The sequence below is a fragment of the Neltuma alba genome, unplaced genomic scaffold (assembly GCF_004799145.2).
Source record: "Neltuma alba isolate B1F8T4 unplaced genomic scaffold, ASM479914v2 tig00011916_pilon, whole genome shotgun sequence".
Taxonomy (NCBI): domain Eukaryota; kingdom Viridiplantae; phylum Streptophyta; class Magnoliopsida; order Fabales; family Fabaceae; genus Neltuma; species Neltuma alba.
In genome coordinates this window covers 308630-331747 of record NW_021636509.1, presented here as the reverse complement: position 1 = coordinate 331747, position 23118 = coordinate 308630, and the positions used below count along the sequence as shown (strand labels likewise).

Sequence of the window (23118 nt, the reverse complement as noted above, 5' to 3'; positions counted from 1 at the left end):
AAATACAATATACATACATATATATCGTTTTTTTTTTGTCATAACTTATGTGCACATTGTAAGAGTTTGAATTCATAACCTTATATTTTTTTATAAAAAAAAGCCTTAAAAAAAAGTATAATGTCATTCTGGTCACAAAACCCAGTATATAAATACGTACGTTTTATACTTGGCACATGAGACCATAATGATAAGAAGTTGAAAAGCTACAAATTAAAAGGTCCCAGGTGGCGCTTATACTTTTAAGTGCTACCTATGGGTAATATTTACATTAAGGAATGCCCGTTGACGTGGCAAAGCCATATTCGAAATTATACAATTTCCTGATCTGTGAGGCTCAATTTTGTTTTCAGCTACTAGTTGGGCTATCTTAAATATTTTACTATGGGCCATTTTTCCATATCTCTTTTATGGCAGTTATGTTGGGCCTCGTTTCTTTCTTCAATAATGTCGGGAGTTCTTGATTATCGCTGGCGAAGCAAAGCTTGAGCTTTTGGGCAATAAGGATTAACTCTAATAGAAAAGACTAATCCCTCATAAAGTGTGAAACCAAAGTTCAAATTTTGACTGGCATTATTAAACAACTTTCAAATATCTTAACACTTATTTGACAATTAAGAATTATCGAAGTGTGTGCTTAAAGTTTAAATAATGCGTGCATACTTGACTAATAAAGTGAGACCAAAAATAATCATAAATGTGACCTTTTTTTTTTTTTTTTAACTATCATAGGTATTATCTTATTGAAGGCAATCCTATTTGAGGCATTGTTAGGCACTAAATGTAGACACCTAACAAAAATTTAAATATTGGCTCACCATATTCTGGATAACTAGTCCTTTCTACTAGATATACCTCTTGTTAGTTAAATATGACTTTTTATATAATAGTGTTTACATAAATTATTCCAAGTGGAAGAGGAGCTACTCAACTCGATAATGGGTTTGGTGCATTTGCACTCAGAGAGTCTCAACACAGACTCCCCGTTGGGTTTAGTGGAGAGCTCCCAACAAATCTTTATGATAATAATGCTATGTTCTAACTTCTTGCAAATAGAGCTAGTTTTTAAAGAATTTGCTTATTTTATATATATATATATATATTTATATATTTATATATTTATATATTGTGGGTTTAAATCTTCTCGAAACTTAACTCATCTAAATTTTTTGTAAACTGAAAAAAAATTCAAACTTTTGAAAGTTCTAAAGCCAAGACTAAAGACCTTTTCCTCTTCTTTCCCCCTTGGTTATGTGGCGAGATAAAAGATTAAGCTTTTAGGGCTATAATATCTATGACAACCAAATTACAAATATACCCATCAAAATACTACAAACTTTATATCATTCTATGGCTTTGATAACATGATTTTTGGCTATCCATCTTTTCACATTGTATCTAATATGTTGTTTTCCAGCATATTAGTCAGTTTATATCATTTTTTATGTCATAAGTGAGTTTATACCAATTGATACATATAATTGATCAGAATAAATGGTTGGCAAAGTTGGCCAAAAAAAAAATAGTTGGGAGAAAAAATAGACAACAATAAATGTTGATATAAACTTGAAATATATGAATAGAAATAGAAAGTAATGATAAGAGTAAATTTCTCATATCTTAATGGGAAAAATTAAAAATTCCACTTATGCATGAATTGTTTAGAACAAATAAATACATCCTTTTTAAGATTACAAGATTATCATTCCCTTTATTATAATTATCCGAATGAGTTGGATAATACCTCAGAGCCACGGATAGAATTTTAACCATACCATAATAATGTGATAAGTAATAAGAAACTCATAGTCCTTACCCCTTATATAATTTTGGGAGTAAGTTGTGCATATAACCTAATATAAAACTAATGAAATATAAATAACTTAATAAGAGTAAAAGAAGATTTAGGGAGGATAAAAGATAAGGTTACAAACAAAATACTCATTTGGCCATATTTATAAGTTAAAAGAGATCAAGTTTTTTTTTTTTTTATGAGTTACTCTTCTAATCCTTAATATAAGACTTATTTAATCAACTTGATTAAATTAAGAAAATTAGATAAGGTAGTTAATTATGAGAAATATAACATATTTTTTTCTAAAATATCATAATCATCTTTTTTAATATAATCTCTCCCTCACTTACTTGATTATAGTTGAGGGAGTATTCATCGAGTAATTTAAGAAAAATTGGTAAATAGGAGAAATAAGTTTCATATTTATGACCAAAATTAATTTAACAATAAGGTCTTATATTAAGGATCGGAGGAGCACCTTATTAATTTTTAACATGAATATATTATTTTGTATTTCATTTATTATAATGTAGATAATTATTTTTTTAAAAAACTATGTATATAAAACAAGACCGAAAAAATATGTTCCGTATAATATGGATGAAGGGAACATATGGATTACATCCTATGTATACTATTCCCCACTCTTATTATAAAAAGCAACTATTTGCTGGTTAAAAAAAAAAACTTTAAAATGGAGCGGTACAAAATAATCATAATTGTTATAAAAAAAATAAAAATATACTCCTCCGGTCTTAAATGTAAGACCCTTATACTAGTGTGTATAAGGGTCTTATTTAGGACCGGAGGAGTATATTTTTAAATTAAGGGATGAAAATGAAATTTTATATAAAGTTACAAGATGAAATGTATACTTCTATCTAATAATTATATACATTTTCAGATGCAACGTAATTACCTAATAAGTAATAACCCTATGCTACACCCCCCCATCCGAAGCACGGGCTAATTTTCTAAGTTGAAAGAATTTCTAATGAATTTTCAAAAGGAAAAAAATTGAACTCGTTTCACTGGGGAAAAAGATCATCTGCTTACGCAGGTTCCCTCCGACCGCCCCATGAACAGAGCAGGTCCATATCTTTGGGGCTAAAAAGGATCACGTTCTTCTCATTTTGCAGCGTAAGCCTTGAAGCGCAAAATGTGGCTATTCAAGAAAGAAAGGCAAGAGGGTAGGTGAAAGTGCTTGTCTTTGACTAATCCCATAGTCTTCATCTACCTCATGCTGGTCAAGGTCAACAATCCCTGGTCTTACTTTCCGTTGTTTTGACACTTTGAATTGGGTCGTTTCGGAATTTGCTAGTTCCCATTCATCTGGGCTTGGGATTTTCGCTGAATTCATCATACAACTAGGGTTTTGGAACTTTTTTTTGGTTCTGTTTTATTGCCTTATGAGGGTTCAGATGTCTCTTAGTTTAGTTGAGTCATCTTTTTCTCATAATTCTCGAGAAACACAAATTAAAATGATTTGGTGTGGTCCTTCGAGGGATTTTTTTTTTTAACAGCATATTCCTCAAAGCCTGTTGTCACTTGATGCTCAAAAATTGAAGCAACCCACTAGAATATCTTTGGGTAAGCTTTTTCTTTTTGCTTTTTTAATTTCTTCTGATTAATAGTTGGTAATCGTTATGCTTTGTAGGTAGTGGACAAATACGCTACCTCTGTGATATTCATATGCTTGATTATTCATGTCAAATTGTTTCTGTTCTTTACTGTCGGTTTAGCTCATTTTCATGCCAATTACGGTCATCTGACTGTCCCTTACAACAACTACTACTACTACTACTGGTGCCTTACTTGTCCTTAAAATGTTATTAAGTCTTAGGATGGTTTACAATTACATATTGATTGGATCCTTAAAATGAAGAAGCAATTCAATTGAGGTTCCTTTGAGAAACTTTCTCCAGTTATTTGACCTTTTAGATTCACATGTTTCTCACAGATGTAAACTATATAAAACATTGTTTTCTGTGTTTTACCCTGTTTTTTGGATCAATGTGACTTCTTTTTTTTTTTCCCCTTTTGAGATTGGTAATAAATGGGGGTGTGTGTGTGTGTGTGTGTGTGTGTGTGAACAACTGGTTGTGGAGCGGATGCTAATGATCATTTTGCTGAGTTCTTGGTCACATGCCATAAATATTTAGTGTTGATGTTTCTTATTTGTTTTGAGACATTATTGCTACCATGCCTTTAAATGATTTGATTGCATTCCTTTTCTTATTTTGCTGAAGGATGAAAACTGTTAGAGATTGGGTTTTCTCTCAGTTACTGTACAAGTCACTGGTCTCATCTGGGCCGATATCAGGCAGTGGTAATTTCTATGATGAGGGACATCAGGGTGAAGAGCATGTTGATCAAGGTTCAACCCTGACTCTATTTCCTGATTAGAATTACTGAAAATGCAATTATATCACTAAAGAAAGAATGTTCCCCTGCGGCTTTCCCCGTCCACTGATTGGGGTGGGTGGATAAATATAATGAATAATATCAGATCTATCATCTTTTTTTGTCATTTTTTTCCATTAAACTTGTCTGATCACTACTTAAGTGATCTGACAGATTATATAGAATTGAGTATCATTCATCTAATAGCACAGTTTTATATATACTTCATGTGCCAGCTTTTGGCTGGTAGTAGGACATGATTGCTTGGGCCACCCCTTGGAGAGGTTTGGAAGAGTAGCCTTACTTGGTTAGTAAATTAAAATTATTCATATAAATTCTAGTTGACATGTTAAATTTAAATCAAGCAGCTGGGCTACCTCTTAAACTACTATCTACTTCAATTTATGAATGATTGGCACCAGTTTCTGGTGTATAGAGAACTAGAGGACCCCCTTTCCTTGTTTCAACAAAGAAAAGTAAAAAGGATGTTTACATTTTCTTACAATTATAGTGGGTGTGAACTTCCTTACATCTTCTGACGATGCTCTAAAGACCATGTCATTCTGTTTCTATCTAAAGTTGATATCTTGATGGAGAGTAACCAGAGCAACTAATGCTTAATTCCATACTTAAGGATCTGTTATAAATGCTGACATCACTCTCTGGTTTTTTGGTTGAACGAAATGTCTGCTGCTGATTATCAAGTAAAAAGAAAAAATATATGCTATGTTACAAATTGAGGTTCGTGGTTATAAATATTCTGTTTTGTTAGGTTCAGCCCACTCAGCTAGCTTGATAGTGTCACCAGATCCTTCTAATTTGTTAGACTTATCTAGTGGTAATCAGAGCAGTCAGCATACTAGCACTCCACATCAGCTTTCAGGTACGGCACTTCGCCAATATCAACATAGCACCAATGGAAGACGGAAGGATCCTTTGGCAAAGATTGAGGACCTCCAAGTTAAATTCTTCCGCCTGCTTCAGCGCTTTGGCCAGTCAGAGGAAAATCTCTTTGTTGCAAAGGTTCTTTATCGGATGCACTTGGCAACTGTAATTTGTGCTGAGGAATCAGATCTGAAAAGAGTCATCCACAGCAGCAAGAGAGCACAAGAAATTGCAACCCAGCAGGAGTCATCTGGTCTGCCTGAATTGGATTTCTCCTGCACAATACTTGTTCTGGGAAGAACCGGAGTTGGTAAAAGTGCTACCATCAATTCTATATTTGATGAAACAAAAACCGTCACTGATGCATTTCAACCTGCTACTAATTGCATCCAAGAATTTGTGGGAACACTCAATGGGATTACAGTAAGAGTTATTGATACTCCTGGTCTCCTGCCTTCTTCTACTTGTAATGTAAAGAGAAATAAGAGGATCCTGCATTCTATAAAAAGATTTATTCGGAAATCCCCTCCTGATGTTGTTTTGTACTTTGAACGACTGGATTTTATAAATGCTGGCTATAGTGACACTCCCCTTTTGAGGCTAATAACTGAAGTATTTGGCTCAGCAATCTGGTTCAACACCATCCTTGTCATGACTCATTCTTCCTCGGCAATTCTGGAAGGACATGATGGAAAGATTGTTAATTTTGATTCATTTGTTTCTCAATGTACTGACTTAATGCAGCATAATATAAATCAGGCACTGTCTGATACAAGACTTGAAAACCCTGTCCTTTTGGTTGAGAACCATCCCCAGTGTCCCAGAAATTTTATGGGAGAGAAAAGTCTTCCAAATGGACAGGTTTGGGTATCTCAACTCTTGTTATGTTGCATTTGCACCAAAGTTTTGGGTGATGTCAATTTCCTCCTTAAATTTCAAGACACTGTGGAACTGGGGCCAGGACGTGGTGCTCGAATACCTTCTCTGCCCCATCTAGTGTCAGCCCTTTTGAACCGCTCAGTATCCAATCCAAGTGGAATGGACCATGAAACTGATGAAATTTTACTCTCAGATATAGAGGAAGAAGATGAATACGATCAATTACCACCTATTCGAATCTTGTCAAAAGCACAATTTGGAAAGTTGTCCAAGTTGCAAAAAAAGGAGTATCTGGATGAGCTAGATTACAGGGAGACTCTTTACCTAAAGAAACATTTGAAAGAGGACTCTCGTAGGCGCAGAGAGGAAATGTTACTAAAAGAACAAAATTTGTCTGATAGTGAGCATCCTGATGATCAGCAGGCGTCTCCAGAGCCTGTTCTATTACCAGATATGGATCTTCCTCCAAGTTTTGATTCAGGCTGGCCTCTTCATAGATACCGCTGCCTTGTGATGACTGATCAATCTCTTTCTAGACCTGTTCTTAATGGCCATGGATGGGATCATGATGTGGGCTTTGATGGTATAAATTTGGAGATAGCCACAAAACTAAAGAAGGATGTATTTGCCGTGGTTACAGGACAGATGAATAAGGACAAGCAGGATTTTAGTATTCAATCCGAGTGTTCGGCGACTTATGTTAAACCTAAGGGCCCTACTTATTCCATAGGTGTTGATGTTCAATCTGCTGATAGAGACTTGGTGTGTACAGTTCATAGCAACACCAAGTTTAGAAGCATAAAGCACAATATTGCTGAATGTGGATTTTGCATAACCTCTTATGCAAAGAAGCATTATCTGGGTGCAAAAATTGAGGACACTATGTTGATCGGGAAACGTCTAAAATTTGTCATGAATGCCGGACAAATGGTGGGTGCTGGACAAGTGGCATACGGTGGTACTTTTGAAGCTGCCGTACGAGGACGAGATTATCCAATTAGAAACGACAATTTTAGTCTGAAAATGACTGTCCTTTCCCTCAATAAGGAGACGGTGTTGAGTGGAAGCTTAAAATCTGAGTTTAGGCTGAATCGAAGCATCAAAGCATCTGTTAGTGCTAGTCTCAATAATCACAAAATGGGGCAGATATGTATAAAGACAAGTAGCTCTGAGCATTTACAAATTGCCCTTGTTGCAGTTTTCTCGATTTTCAAGATGCTGCTACGTAGAAAGGCGACTGAGAAGTTTGGTAAGCAAACAACGGACGTGGGGTGAGTTTTGCCTATGGTAGCTATGAGCTTTTGTTCAAGGAAAAAATTGATGTTGTGAACCAATCTCCATCCAAGACTTGGACATGGACATATTTTCCCGAGGAAGGTTAGAAATGCTCATATTCATGATTCTTTGAAAAGGTTACGCCAAAATTTTCTCTCTCCATGCTTGAGAAAGAAGCCTGTTTTGGGAAGTATAATGGTTGTTAATAACAAGTGATCGTATAGTTGAGGCCTTTGAGCTTTATATGGAGTAAAATAATGTAATGACTATAGAGTCAAGCAAAGGGAAGGTTTGTTCTGTTTCCTTTTTTCTTGTTTTGTTGATTTGTCTAAAAAGTTGAAATACTCCTTTGGTCATATTTTTAATTACTTCTAACATGTTTTATACAAATCAAGAAAAACTTTAAATTTTATTAAATCTCATTTAAAATTCAACAACTTTTCAACTTTATCCCTATTTAATTATACATTATACCTTATGTAAATAAAGTTAACATAATAATAAATGAAAGGCAAAATTGTACATTTGTATAAAAAAAAATTTCTTAATCCCCTATACATGGGATCAAAAAATGTCTTCTCCCTCTATCCTATAAATAGGACAAGAGGAGTATGACATACGTTATAAAGGTAGTGTATTTAGTTGCTTGTAGAAAAGCATGCTCTCATCTCTTTTCCTTGTAGTGAATGGCGCTATCTCTCGAGATTTTACTGAATTTCACTTGAGATTTTGTCTTATTTCAAAGTATTGTTTGGCAATTTAACGGTTTATATCTAGAGCAAAGTTTCACAAGTAAAATTTAGTTGTATTATTGAAGAAAGAAAAACTTAGTTTGACTTTAATGACTACGTAAAAATTTTGAGGACTCTGAAATTTAGCACTCCTCTAATCCTTAATATAAAAACCATTTAACGAATTTGATTAGATTAAGAAAATTAGGTAAGTTAGTTAATTATAAGAAATGTGACACGTTTTTTCTAAAATACCATAATCGTCTTTCTTAATACCTTCTCTTTTTCTTCTACTTGATTATGGTTGAAGGAGTATCTATAGGAGTAATTTAGAGAAAATTAATAAATATGATAAATGGATCTTATATTTAAGCCCAAAACCAACTCAATAATTGGGTCTTATATTATGGACTGGAGGATTATTTAATAGTTTCAGTTTTAATTATGAATTGTTTTGATTTTTAAATTGAAAATGACTTCTTACACATATCAGAAATATACGAAAGGGATAATTAAATATTAAAACTTAATATTCATTTGTTACACACATTTATAAATGTACATATATATATTTTTGCTATCTTATATAGGTGTACATATAGATGCACACAATTCATTATTACCAATACGATCACAATTACATTATTATTTTAATATAAATGCCACTTATAGACATTCTTACAGTTGAGCCCTATCATGCTACTTTGATGATAAATTTTATTTATGATTCTGTTATATAATAAACACCTGGAGTTTTCTTTTTCAAGGCATGGAATAATCTTTTCAATTGTCTGTGTAAATTCGAGGGTTTTTAATATGCACAAGTAATTTTTTTTTGCCATTGTAAACAATTGAAAAAAAAATCACTAAAAGAAGTGGAATGTCCCTCACAAATCCCATGCCTCTCAGGGTGTTTCGATAATTTTTTTTTTTAAAAAAATCCTCAACTGTCTGATTTATGAGAGATATGGAGCAAAAAGTTAGGTGGATGAGATCAAAATGTTGAAATATGACATAGTGCGAGAAATTTTTAATGCAATGTAATGGTAAATTGCAAAGAAAAATGTTATCAGAATTGTCAGTTTTGTTGGGTAGGGCAAAAAATGATTGGCTTTGAACTTAATAAACAGCTATATTTTGTCACTTTCTTTTTTAATGTGTAAACGTAAGAACCTTGTTTAGTTAGAGCACTGACTAGTCTTCTATTTGTTGTCCCAAAAAAAAGAGAAGGGTCTCATTATTTTCAAGAGATTGTTGGTCTTCATCACAAGCGGACAGGCCCTAATTGGTACTCTTGATGACAAACATGCATGGAGATTATGCCTTGGGCTAGTTTGTAGACTCTCCAATAAAAAATTTTAAGACAAATAAGTAATAATCACACAATGCATGTTGTGCAACTAAGATTTTTTCAGGCACATGTATTTTTTTTATTGGAGACGATATTATTCGAAACACTATCCAGTATTAAATATAGGCATCTCTCCTAAAAGGAATTTAAGTTTTCGTTCACTACATTGTGAAGAACTAGCCTCTTCTGTTAAACCCAATATTTATTGATCGTGCAACTGAGATTTTCTTTCATACTTCTTTTTCTTTTTTTGATACATAGATTTTTTTGTGTACCCTTCTAACTCTACATACAGAAGCTAATTTAAGAGATAATTTTGATCCAAAATGCAACATTTTAATTTATTTTGTTATCATATTTATCGTCTTTCAAAAAAACTAACTTATCTAAGAAATTGATACACACACATAATTTAATGTTACATGAGTATTTTAGAGAAGTTAATTAAATTATTTATTTAACTTTCTTAATTTATCTAAATTAAGTAACTATTTTGTAGGAGGAAAACAAAAATTTATCCCTCCGCCTGACTGCCATCAAGATGAAACCAAGCTTTCTTTTGGCTCCATACTCACGAACTACTACCCTAGATATTAAGCATGCCACACATAATACTCTCTCCCTCCCTTATTATAAAGTCTAAAGAACCAAATTACATGATTTGAAAAAACTCTCAAAGTTAATTAAGAGTAATAAATATGTAAGAAGTGTACTTTCCCATTTGAACTTAAATATCCTTTTAGTCTTTTAACTTTACACATAATTTCAATTTAATTCCTTAATTTTATAAAATATATTTCTAGTCTTTTAATCCTAAAATTGTCAATAAAAAATAATAATATTAAAATCTTAAATATTGATAAAACATTTTCAAATACTAACATATTAAAGTTAATTTTCAAAATAACCATAATTATTAAAAAAAATTATTCAAGACTAACATAAGATCAAAGGACTAAAAATATATACCAAAAAAAAAAATATACTTCTTAAAATCAAAAGATCCAAATAAAATATTGGCGAACCAAATGTATACTTTATGCTTTATTGATAAGGAGGTAAGAATGAGGGGGGGGGAATGAGAGACAATATATGAAAAAAAAAGAAAGAAAGAAAGAGAATATATTAACTAAAAATAAAATGGGAAAAGATATATTTATCATTTAAACAAACCCAAAATGGCAAAAGAATTCAAAAATTTGAATCTAATGAGAGATGGTTTAAGTAATGCCACATGCAGGCTTTGCATAGACTATGACCAGGACGATAAAAGTATAATTATTATTCATTAATTCTGTCTTGTACATCCGACTATAAATAAGACAATAGGAGAGCGGAATACACTATTTTTCCTAAATCTCTTATTCTCACTCCATTTATCAACCCACAACCATAACAAGGCAACTTCGGTTCAGAGTTCTTGACAACTAGAGGGCAGTCAGAAAAGGACATTCAATAACAATCAAGATTGAAAAAGGATTAAACTCATCTGGAGGTCTTCTAATCTTCTATCTTCATCACGTCTGATACAATAAAACAATTATGTACATGATTGGCTTATTGTAGTTCTCTGCGTTCAAGAAACAAGGAGCACCATGGGGCCGGTGCCATGGTCCACACATGCACTGATAGGAAATAGGGCTACAAAAACAAAACAATGACGGAAAAAAACAAAAAGATGGCTTTGAAATATGTGAATGTCAGTATATTTTTAAGATTTGTTCTCTATCATTGCTGCAGAGTTCAAGCAAATTTGAACCTAGGATTGATCCAAGACCTATAGAGAATTCTATTCTGCAATTAATGAAATAATGTTTCAATGAAAGAGATCAGAGATGATAAAGGCGTCTTGATTATATATCGTTTATCAAGAAATGATGTTCAGACACCATGTTCATCCTAAATCACCATGTTCATTGAATCTGAAACATTATATTCATTGATTATGAACCATCATGGTTTTGTACCCTGCAGCAAAAATAAAGGGCAAATCTTGCTTCAAGAACAGTGTTCACATTGTCATTCACGCCTTTCAAAGTTATATAATATCTTGATATCATCATAGAATACCTTCTAGCATGCACAATTCTATCTATCAATTTATCACATGTCTGGGATAAAATGAAACTCAATGATCACGATAAATTGGTTGTGGCAGCCACTTGAGTTGCAAATTCAAGTAGCCAGATTTAGCACCATCTAGTTGATAACGATCTTTCACTTCCCCCTCCAGTATGACCCTAGTAAGCGTCATTATGCATCTGCCCATATAATCCTGCATGGAGACACCAGAATTATGGTTTATAGGAACGAGGAAGACCGGTAATTCAAACTAATCATAAACAGGCATGCATTTATATCACACATTTTTCAGTAGGTTCCATTTCTGACAAGCTTAAGTGTTCCATAACTATAATGGCAATACCTAAGAATATCTCAATTTTTAATAACTATAAGAGTAGACGTTCTTAATATTTAATCAGATCGTATGCTGTTATCTTCATTTATCCAAATCTTGAATTAGAAAAAAATTAGAATGTTCACTTTTCATGTCAAATTTTAGAAAATAAGAAAAACCACAAGTATACAATAGCCCTAATATTCTTATATTTAAAATAAAACAGGCTTGGTCAATTAGATTCACTGATGGGACACTAGACAATTTGGGTCTCCTGTCAAATTTTATAGGGATGATCTTCATATTCATAGATAAGAACTAATCTGTGTGTAACCTCTCTGCGTGTGTGTGTGTGTGTGTGTGTGTGTGTGAAGATAATTAATAAATATAATTGCCTGTCATCAAGAAAATTAAGACAAACTAGCTTGTTAATAAGCAAGGCAAAAATTTATACCTTTCCGAATGTGTCGTGATCCCAAACTTCAACAATTAGCATATCATGCAATCCATCCTCAACAACAAAGTCAAATGTTTGATTCCAAACAGGATTCAAGTTGTCATTAACAACCTGCAATATCAACAACCCATGGGCCATGTCATAATCTGTTGCAGATTAGTCACAGAATTAAAAACCAGCATGCCACATGCAATAAAAACAAACAGGTCCTCCCTGATGTCCTTCAACCAACCCAGGAATGAAGAAAAAAATATGCAGAAGCGAAGTCTTAAAATAACAATTGATAGTCCATCCCTAAGATTATCAAAACTAACAAAATACATTCCAGTCTTGGTTTCTAGGCCCACCAAATCATACCCTGGTTTTATTTTTATTTTCTGTTTTCTTCATGATGAGAACAACATAAGGATCAGCTTTCCCCATCATATCTGCAGGAGGCAAGTCTTCAGCAGATATTACAGTAACAGAAAGGACACCCCTAACAATAACCTCCTTTCTCTTTTGTGCAAAAGTATTTTCATTATCAGGAACTTCAATTCCCTTCGCTGAACTTTCAAGAAGCTTTTCCAAGGATGTCATATTGTCGGGAGCAAAAGGATTGGAAAATCCATTCTCTCTGCCAAAAGGATAATACAGAAGTTCTAAATGTACCTATAAGGAAAAAAAAACAACAATTAATACAATAAGCACGTGTCTGTATTACATTAAACACATATAGGATGGAACTCTGTCACTGATAACAATTAGCAAACCAAGAAATGAATATATGATCGTATGTTGACAATTAGACTTCTGAACCGCGGAGCAAATGCAACCACTAAGAGTGATATCACGTGCATATCCAATGAATCTTGGACAGAAATAATAAGTTTGACCGAACAAGCGATGAGTAATGGTATTACAGGAATTCAAGCGTTAGGCCTTTCATGCCCTTTTAATGTGACCCCAAGTGATTTTTTATTCCAACACCTAAAATGAGTTTTAACTTGAATTCTACTAAAAAGCAGCTGATTCTAAAGCATTTTAAAACCATATTGAAACAAGGAGAACAGATCATAAATGACGCAAGTAATGTAACATGCTTGTTGCAGAAAAAAAGAATTTATGTATCACATATTTGTTTCTTCAGCCTTAGTGACAACTGACAAGGCTGGTGTGAACCCTGTGCTGCTCTTGCAATTGTGTCATGGTAACTTTAATGTTTGCCACTTACACAACATTCAGGGAAGCTAGGTGTCACAGAAGAAAATAACAAGATTTCCATCAAAGTGTATTTATCACTAAAAAGGCCCCAAAAAAAAAATCCGAAATATCTGCTACGCTACCTACCTTTTCAAATGACCTCCAGACTCTAAATGAGAAAATAAAAAATAAAGTAAAATCCAACTTAACCAAGAATACTGTATCCAAGTACAAGATAGCTTTCTCACCTGTCCTCTGTTCTTGTTATCTCTTTGGACCTCCAAATCCTTCACCAGGTTCAACCACACATCTTTAACTTTACCAGGCTGGAGTTCACTAAGACTAATACGAGCACACCCAATCAAATCAGCGGACTGTAAACCCTCAGCATCAAAAACTTTGACCACTAAGTGCTGAGTGGATGCATCTTCTACAATAAATTCAAAGTGTTCATTCCAAATAGGATTCAAGTCGTTGTTCTGAAATGGAAAAACAAAACCACGTTATTTCTACTAGAATTGGCAAGCTATAGATGAGGAGGGGAAGGAAGGGAAAAAACTTACTATTGTCTTGCTAGTTTTTATTCTGTCACGTAACGGTCGAATATATAGTTCAGCATATGGATCTGATTTACCAATTATATCCTTGTTTGTCAGCTCCTTCGCCTGCACAAGCTTCACTTCTAATACTCCCTCGGGCTTTAACTCTAGATCACTGAATAAGATAACACTGTTAATTTTGTTACCTTGAATCTTCAACACAACCAGCAATACCCAATAGAAAAAATAATCCCCAAGTCAGCCACAACAATCAAGTTAACAAAGTAATGATATAGAAGCCACTTAAATTGAAGCTACTGCCAAATCAACTGATTAATGGGTGTAAACTTAGGTTTTGATGCTAAGCAACATGAAGAAACAAATTTCAAGCAGCAATCCCTCGTTCAAGAATTTTTACGTCTTCTTCAATTCATATGTGATAATATGGTAGAACCGTAATTGACATACATTAGAAGAGACGCAACATCTTGGTTAAAGTTTATTTGTATTCATTAGTACTTATTGATCATATTAAATCCCAAGATGATCCTAATTCCACTAGGAAAGAGAATGATTCAAACATTTGCAGTTTATTATTTTTGAAAATCCACCTAGAAAGTAGCAATACAATAATGCAATCAGCAAAAAGTGGTTCCCGGAAGTAACAAAGCATTAGTAATATAGCAAAGGCATCTTAATCCTCGTCAAGTTATTTACATACTCGTAATCTCCAGGCAGGATAGGTATAACTTTTCTCACAGGCCATGTGATAGAATCTTCAACAGCATCCCGAATTGTCCCCTGCAGTAATTTAACATCCCAAATTACTACTTACAAAATATGGGTTTTTGACCTCTGACTATATCATCAATGACTTGTAGGGGTTGAAGTGGACAAAAAGACAAACAAAAAAAATAGGGATTAATAAGATCTGCCAACTGTTCTTTTATACACCACAATAAGAAGAATCCAAATGCAACGGCATCCTCCCCCAAAAAAGAAATCATAAAAGGTAGGGAAAAAACAATAAAGTGTGGTACAATTGAAGTAATAAAGCAAGAAACTTGTAAAACCTAGAAATTGTTTACACAAAAAAAAAAAAAAAACTCAGTTTGCATATTTTTACAATAAGTTACTACACCATATTTTCTTATTTAATATATTACAACGCAGATGCAACTCTCAATAGCATGAATACATGAGAAGAATCTGTTTCCCTCGGACCAAAGAAAAGGTAAGCCAGAGTTGGAAATTCAAGTGTAGGAGGATCTATACCAAATTATTGCCAATTGATTTCGAAAGAAGAGTCAAATAAATTGGACAAAATTAACGACATGACGTGCAGCATTTACTTGAGCTGACCAAAGAGCCATACTTTTGTTAATGAAAATCATATCGCATGAATGGTCTAATTTGGAACATAGCAAAACTCTACCCGTCATATTTATCACAATTGATATTTTAAAGAAACTGCAAGAATAATCATATGCTTTATCATGATGTCCATTACATATTCTTAAATAGCGAGATGTCATAAGAACACATGGTGAATCAACCGCACAAGGAAGCAGCTGCACAAGGGTGATCACTAACAAACAAAAGTAGCTGCTCAAACCTCAATTGCGTCGTATAGTCCAGGGATTGTTGATATATCACCACCAATAACTTTTAGGGTAAAATCCAAATTTTTCTGCAAGTCAAATATTTTTTAAATGATTAAATTGCAGAATCATGTGAACGCACTTGATGCCTTCATGAAAGATGAGATGGGATGCAATTCTTGTATGCACAAAAAAATGTCAAAGCGGGACATTAGGTGCTCTTTGTGTAAGTGTATTTGCACACATAAGAGAGAGAAAGAGAGATGAAATGTACAGAGAGGAAAAAGACTGCTGCCATGCAAATGGAAATAATGGAATAATCTGGGGTGGGTACTGGCTCTATTATAGCATTTGTTAGCTTCTTTGTATTGTTTTTTGAACCAATACCCAGGCGTGGCTCAGAATCATTTTGGTATTGTTTGAGCACTCTTCCGGCTTCTTATTGTGGGTCTGTGTTGCTAATCCTATTTTGTGACAATATATTTAAGTTTGTTTCGTGATTACTTGAATACCTTTTTTTGATTAATCAGGTATGGCAAGATAAGAGGTGGAGGCATGTGACTGAAAGGTGTCAAAGAGACTTGGGATACGTATAATGTGATTTGTGACGCCAAAATAAATTGTCTGTTTAGATGATGAAGATATAACACACTTGGTGGAGTTACCTGATCCCACAATAGCAGTAATGGAAGCAGTGAGTTTGCTCGCAAGCAAAGTTATTGGATACAAATAGGTGTTTACCATCAAGGTTAATCCTGACGGAACTATAACTCATCTTGAAGCTCGCCTTATTACTAAGAGCTATGCTTAGACACTTCCTCTCCATTGGGCAAACTTGCCTTTGTCTATCAATGTTATTGGATAGAAGTAGGTGTTTACAGTCTTGTTAATGCTTATGGAACTATAGCTCGTCTTGAAGCCCCCCTTATTATTATCAAGTATGATTATTCAGCGTTCTACAAATAAATAGATGTTAACATCCTCCTTGGGTGTGGCAATGACATTGTAATTATTGAGAATAACACTTTGGGCATTTCACTGCTAAACCTTCCTTCATTCTCAGCTCCAAATATGACTCCTAAGATGAAAAACAAACGTTCTTGATCAAGCCCACCGGCAAGACTCTATTGCAACTCTTAATCAAGTAATTAATAATTGGTAACTTACATGTGTACAAGTAAATCAATTTTATAATGAGGGCGGAACAAAGAAAAGTGCAAGCCAGGCTCAGCTAACAAATCATAATAATAATAAATGCAATGTCACTTAGATCTGAAATCCTAATACACATGTAGATGCACTAAAACAAGTAGGAATGGATCACATTAGAAAGTGATAAGATACCTTCTGCCTTAAAGAAAAACTAACAGCTCCAAAGCCAGGAAATTCATCAACAAGTGGTTTAAAAATCAACCTGAAAACGCCTGTAAATCCAATATTTTTTACCTGAACAAAGGAGGTGAGACAGAAAAATCAACTTCAGTCATTCCAGGAGTAAAGCTAACTAACAGACTATGTTAGTTATGCGCAAAATCAATGGCAGCATTCAGAAAGAATTCAATATCAAGTAGTTCCACCATTCTTTATGAAATTAAACAATAACAGAAAAGGTAGAAGATATGAAACTCATGATTTAGTAATCTACTAGCATAGAGTAAAACAGATAACGAGCAGGTCATGAATTAGTAACTCAAAGCTGCTGTCAACTTCTCCAGACATGAAGAAGATGACTTAACCCTAATCAACACCAAGATCAACAAGACCATTTGAAGGAAATCAAATAGCTACTAGTAAAACAGGGTTCAGACATCAAGTAAGTTGAATACCTGCACTGGCAGTGAAACACCAACTAGAGTGTTAATATCAAGTATAATACTTTGATTCCCATCCCACTGCATTTCCAATTCCATTGTAACACCACTCCCTTCATCCTCAATTATAGACACGCCTAAAGATCAACGTCAACAAAATTAGATGTTTCAATAAAATGTAAAACACTAACTGGCAGAACCCTCGGGATGGAATCCTCAACAGGAAAACTTAGGAACACAGCAACGTGATAAAAGAAAATGCATATTACCATGTTTTCATTTAAGCAAGCATAGACGAACAACCAAATATACAGACTCTTTAGTGTTCAGTTTCATATCTTACAAGTTCAACGAGCAACTCCGTAAGTGAAAAACCAGAAGAGAAATAAATAGAAAACGGAGTAAGATAACCTAGACAGATGCCATCAAGCGTCAAGAATACACACAGAATGAATATACTCACTATTTGGTCTTTCTATCGACTACTCTACAACGACAGATATTTTGGATCGTATCATCATGCTTTTAAACCCAACAAAGGAATCTAAAAGCAAGGAAATGAAAGGAAACGCGAATTATGACCGTTGACATATATTTCTCGCCAGGTGTTCTTTAAATTAATGTCCCAAACAGACTACTCGATGAAGTTTTCTTTCCCGTATCACAGGCAGCTCACAGAGAGCAGTTTGACTGAATGGGATTCCAAGAAGATGCTCTTTTCAGCAAGAGGAAATGGAAGATGATGAGGATCACTGGCAGGGTTACAGGAAGAATCGATTCATTTATATCCACAGTCATTTAATTAATGAACTCAACTGACCTGTAAACTCGGGTGCTACGGTACCAAGAGTAAACTTGGAAAATTTAAGCGAGGCCAAAATAATGGGTCTATATTGTTCAAGAACGGGTTCCACCGATGTCTTTATTAGCTCGGAGGCAGCCTAAAATTGCGGTTGAAGAGATTCTTGTCACTTTTGTGAAAAATACAACTGAACCCTTGATTATTTCCACCCATAAAAGTTACCTCGTTAACATAGGGCCAGATCTTTGCAAGATGTGCGTTAAGCCAAGATACCTGAAGAAAAGAAAATCGGAACGTCAATCCAGTGAAAACCTTGAAAAATATTGCATTTAAAGAAAAATATACAAAGGAAGGAGCAGAACAACTGCAAAACAGTGAACAAGAAGTATTGAAGAAAGCTGAGCTCAACTTCTGCCTGTGAGAGAAGACGACCCAAGAAGGGCAGTACTGAGGAGGTAAGAGCTTTCTGAAATCTTCCACCGTCATCCTCGCAAAAGCGGCAATCGTCGCTGCCAGCTCAGACCGGCGCTGGGACCGCGCATTCTCGCACTTAACGAACCCCACAATCACGGCGAGCCCCACAACTATTCCGAGCGCGAGCCCGAAAAAGAAACCCATTTTCCCTTTGCTGGCAGAAGCAGAGGCTGTTGTGACTGTGAATGTGAATTGTGAGCAGTGTTGAAGCTTGAAAGGAAAGTGTGATGGAGACTTGACGGCTTCGGATAAGCGTAGAAGGTAAGAATTTCAGAGGAACGTGAGACTCTAACTGGCAATTAGGAAGTTGATTATGCGGGTAATGCACTATGATCAAAAGCAAGCAACCTTCGCAGCCTTTTGCCTTGTCCCAAGTGCCGGAATTCGATGAGGCGCTCGGGACTTCAAAATTTTTTATTTATTTTAAAACTTGGCCGACATGAAACCGTTGACATTTTTAGTTGTAGACTTGGCCACGATAAGTATTGATATTGACCTTTCCATTAGAAAAAGTTTGAAGGATTGAGACATATTTGCACGGTAAAAGAAATACACATGATAATAGCTCGCGTTACTAATATAAAATTTTATTTAATTTTTATTTTGATTTTAAATATAAGATCTCAATTTATTTTGTTTTTTATATTTATATATTTTTTTCAAAATAGTCCTTCTAATAATAAGAGTTCTAATCAATACACTTGATTAGCAAGGATATTTTAGGAAAGACAACACCTATATTTATGACAAATAACTAACTCAACTTACTTTCTTAATCTCCTCAAATTAGTCAACTAGCTCTTATAATTAAGACCGGAAGTAGTACCCCATATATTAATATTTTTATTTGGATAAAATATACTCCTCTGGTTTTAAATATAAAACCCATTTTATAGTATAATTTACACTACAAAATGGATTTTATATTTACGACCGGAAGAGTATTAAGTGTAAATTTAAGTGAGAAAAATATAGAGAGAAATAATATCCAACACCTTAATGTTATTTCTCATATATATCTTATATTCTAATCTTATTTATAGTATATCTAATATTATAATATTATTTTTTTCAGACATTTTTCTGATGTGATTTTTTAATTACATCTAACACATGAAAACTGTAGATCTTATTAATGGGAAAAAAAATAAAACTATAAAATGATGTCAGATATGTGGCCGTTGTATTTTGCTTATCACTTCTAGGATAAAGGGTTGTGCGAAGGTTAGATAATTAGCTGCGGAACCATTTTTATTTGTTAATTGCTTCATTTCTCTTCCACCAAATCAAGTAAAGCAACACAATCACATATTGAGCAATAAGATGGTCATATTCACAGTTAGAATCTCTAACCAAATAAGAAAGCCAATTCACTAACTCTTAATTAGCCATATCACATATGTTTCAAGCAATGACCAAAAGCACATAACAAATTAGCATTGAAAGGGATATTTAGACAGAAATCAAAGTATAGTTTTAAAAGTGATTTTACGGTATACGAAATAAATATACGAAAGAATTTGTCTCGATTTGTGAAAAAGTGCTTTTTAAAAACACTTTTATCTGATACTAAACAACCCCTAAATGATGATTATTAATTGTTTAGTCTCTTGTAACTTAGTGAGATGAAATGTTTTTTGTGAATGGAAGGTCATAATCAATCTACTGGTAACCTTAAACCGGTAGTATTTATCCTAGCTCCTAAGGAAAAAAAAATGATGATTATTAATCACATCTCCTAAAAGCATAGTTCTTCTTCTTCTTCATGGTCTTATCTATCCACCTTCTTTTTATATGGGTTGAAGAATTATTCTTGGGTTTTTATATTTTGGGCGGTTATTGTGATAAATCCACAACAGCTCCAGAATTAATATTATTTTGGGAATAATCATTCCTATGTCGGCAAATCAACTTCGGACGAAATTTAATGTCCCCATCTGTCAATTGTCCCATCATGGTTTTCCCGCATTTTTCTTGTCGGATCCTGGCTACTTCGAATTCATACCCTCTGGCTGTACTTATCTCAAATTCAAAGTGGGAAACGGTGCTTCCGTTTCTATTAGCCACCGTTTTTTATGGCTTATGCGGTGTGTTCATGCAGCAACATTAAGATCTTACTTAGCACACTGTTAAATCACTTATAATCATATTTTATGTGAGTTAAGAAAAAATTCTTCTCATGCTTACCTCATGTTCTGTAAATCACGATTAAAAAATTAATTATTATAAGCTATTATAAAGGTTTCTAAATCCTCACTATGTTGCTCTCTTTTTACATGTCCCTTATTCTTAAATCCTGCTTAATGGAATTCATCTCTATTTCACACCATGTACTCTCCGATTAATGCTAATGTTATACTCCTTTAGTCTTAAATATAAGATCTTTTTTGTAATGTAATTTACACTATAAAAAGAGTTTTATATTTAGAATCGGAAGAATATTTCAGACCTCACTTCTAGAGATTCCTTTAGATCGCTGACCGATATCTGAAAACTTTTAAATAATAATGACGTAAAGTTGAGGAATATTTAGAACACCCCTTGTCTAGTCCCTTCTCAAATCAACTTTTCAAATTTTAAACCATCTTCACGAGTATGTGGAATTACATGTTTGCGGTTTGCCCAATACAATATGGAGAAAGCGCAACAATGTCTTCTATCATGGAGAATGTGACTCTCTCATTTCCATCGTTCACGAAATCCAACATGTCCAATCCTTCTCAGCTTTAGCTTTTAAAGATTCATCAAAATGCGACTAATATGTCATATCTACACCTTAACCCTATTTTCAAATGATTTGTACGTTTAAGGCTGGTTGTTTCTGTGTTTTTTATTTTTTGGCTTGATGTTTGGTTTTACATTTGCTTTTTCGAGTCCTTGTAAGTTAAGTATGGGGTTGTGGGTCTGCTGAAAGAAATCTGGCATGAATTTTCAATGGCCTTAGTGTCATCTTTTTTTTTTTTCTTCTTTTCTTTTTTCGCTTTCTCAAAAGCTTCTTCTCCTTTATTGAGTTGTGGATTTTCGAGTTTCTAGTTGCCTATGTGGCTTCATGAGGTGGCTTGATGGGAGTCTTTTTGATTGCCTTGTATACGGTTGCCTTGTCCTTTGTTCTTGCCTTGACTTCTTTCTGTGGGTCTATGATCCAAAAGTTGTGCCTTGTTTGGCTTGTTTGTCTTGTTTGGTGTGTTTTTCGACTCTCTTTTTCCTACCGTTGTTCTTAGCTACGAGGCTTATCGGGTGTTAGTGGATCATTCTTTTCAACTTTCTTTTCTCATGCTATTTTTCTAGTCTCGATTCCTCAATGCCTCTTAATGTTGAGGGCTCGAATATTTTCCAAGACAAGTTCAAATGGCAGGAATCTTTTTTTTTTTTAAATTAAACCCAAAGTATTCATTGTCAATAGTAGTGACTGATTTCCTCGCACCGTAAACTTTTTGAATAAGTTTTAGCACTGGTCATAAATCTTTTTTATTGTGAAAGAATAAAATGTTATCATGGCGGTTCTATAAAGGAATTCTTATACAAGAATCATTATGCGCCAGGACTACCATTTCTTGCCAAATGTTTGCTGAAAAATCCTTTCCTCATAAAATAAAACATTTAACTATTTCAAAAAATTAACCATGCTGAAAAAGAGTTTAACCACCACTTTATCAAAAGCCATACGATAGTTATAAAGATTTCAAACTACTAAAAAGGCAAATCAAAACTAAAACAAAAGCACCACCATATTTAGAAAATAATTTTTCCTCAGTTGCAATTTTCTCAAAAACATACTTTTCCTTTTTGGTAAGTCTCAAAAACTTACTTTTAATCTTATCAATCATCACATAGGACTCATGGTACAAATGAACGCCCATAAGCCCAACAACAATTGCACCAAAGGCCTGGGCGCACAATAATCACCGCCAAACGCATTCCACATGTACCAAGCAAAAAGACTTGGAGTGTCAAACGTGAAGGAACTAAGCTGAGCCCATGAGTCAGCTACCTACTCAACTCAAGTAATAAGGGTACACAATTTACCAACAAGTATTAGTTCAAGTAGAAAGGACTTAAACACCTTAAATATCATGTCCTGAGTTTGATCTTTAGGGCGGTGTGTATGAAAAAAATATTATTGCGAGGGGTCCCCATTATAGCGCCTGACAGTACCCCGAGAGATTAGTCTCTTACTATTCGGGTGGGAGGATATTCTGGGTAATTAAAAAAAAAAAAGGATACACAATTCAAAGTCATCATCCTATAGACTTTCAAAACAATGACAATGTGAATCTACTAAAGAGTCATATGCAAAACATCCTACAGCCTTCGGCCATTTTAACAACACTTAATTAATTAATGTTAACATTTTATTATTAATTTTATAAAAAATTAAATTTGAACTGTTCAAATATCGATATGATGGTGGAGATAAAAAGTGAAAGGGAAGAGCAATGAAACTCCAAATTAACTAATTATATTCAAATTGCTTTCTCCTTACCAACTTCTAAAGTTTCATATTAACACTCATCAGAAATAGGGTGAGATAGGAC

The 23118-nt window shown here is 34.0% G+C and overlaps 2 protein-coding genes across 8 annotated transcripts; one reads left to right on the top strand and one right to left on the bottom strand.

Moving 5' to 3' along the window:
- The first annotated feature begins 2814 nt into the window (after window positions 1-2814).
- On the top strand, window positions 2815-7587 carry LOC114719422 (translocase of chloroplast 90, chloroplastic-like). 5 transcript variants are annotated; one of them, XM_028904920.1, is made up of 4 exons: window positions 2840-2985; window positions 3319-3385; window positions 4045-4172; window positions 4971-7587. In XM_028904920.1, exons 3-4 carry the CDS (start codon window positions 4046-4048, stop codon window positions 7235-7237), a joined length of 2394 nt encoding a protein of 797 aa, XP_028760753.1. In that variant the 5' UTR covers window positions 2840-2985; window positions 3319-3385; window position 4045; the 3' UTR covers window positions 7238-7587. The 5 variants fall into 5 exon arrangements, with proteins under 5 accessions (XP_028760752.1, XP_028760753.1, XP_028760754.1 ...); XM_028904919.1 differs by lacking the exon at window positions 3319-3385 and having other exon boundaries at window positions 2815-2985; XM_028904921.1 differs by lacking the exon at window positions 3319-3385 and having other exon boundaries at window positions 2840-3047.
- Window positions 7588-10574: 2987 nt separating this feature from the next.
- LOC114719423 (synaptotagmin-5) lies at window positions 10575-18925 on the bottom strand. 3 transcript variants are annotated; one of them, XR_003737907.1, is made up of 13 exons: window positions 18518-18925; window positions 18332-18382; window positions 18128-18248; window positions 17323-17444; window positions 16841-16942; window positions 15511-15585; window positions 14617-14696; window positions 13920-14070; window positions 13605-13835; window positions 12532-12825; window positions 12172-12285; window positions 11390-11594; window positions 10575-10960 (listed from the first exon to the last, which is right to left on the bottom strand). XR_003737907.1 is itself a non-coding variant. In XM_028904923.1 (12 exons), exons 1-12 carry the CDS (start codon window positions 18725-18727, stop codon window positions 11448-11450), a joined length of 1698 nt encoding a protein of 565 aa, XP_028760756.1. In that variant the 5' UTR covers window positions 18728-18925; the 3' UTR covers window positions 10575-11447. The 3 variants fall into 3 exon arrangements, 2 of the variants coding, with proteins under 2 accessions (XP_028760756.1, XP_028760757.1); XM_028904923.1 differs by having other exon boundaries at window positions 10575-11594; XM_028904924.1 differs by having other exon boundaries at window positions 10575-11594; window positions 13920-14073; window positions 14620-14696.
- Between the last annotated feature and the right edge of the window lie 4193 nt (window positions 18926-23118).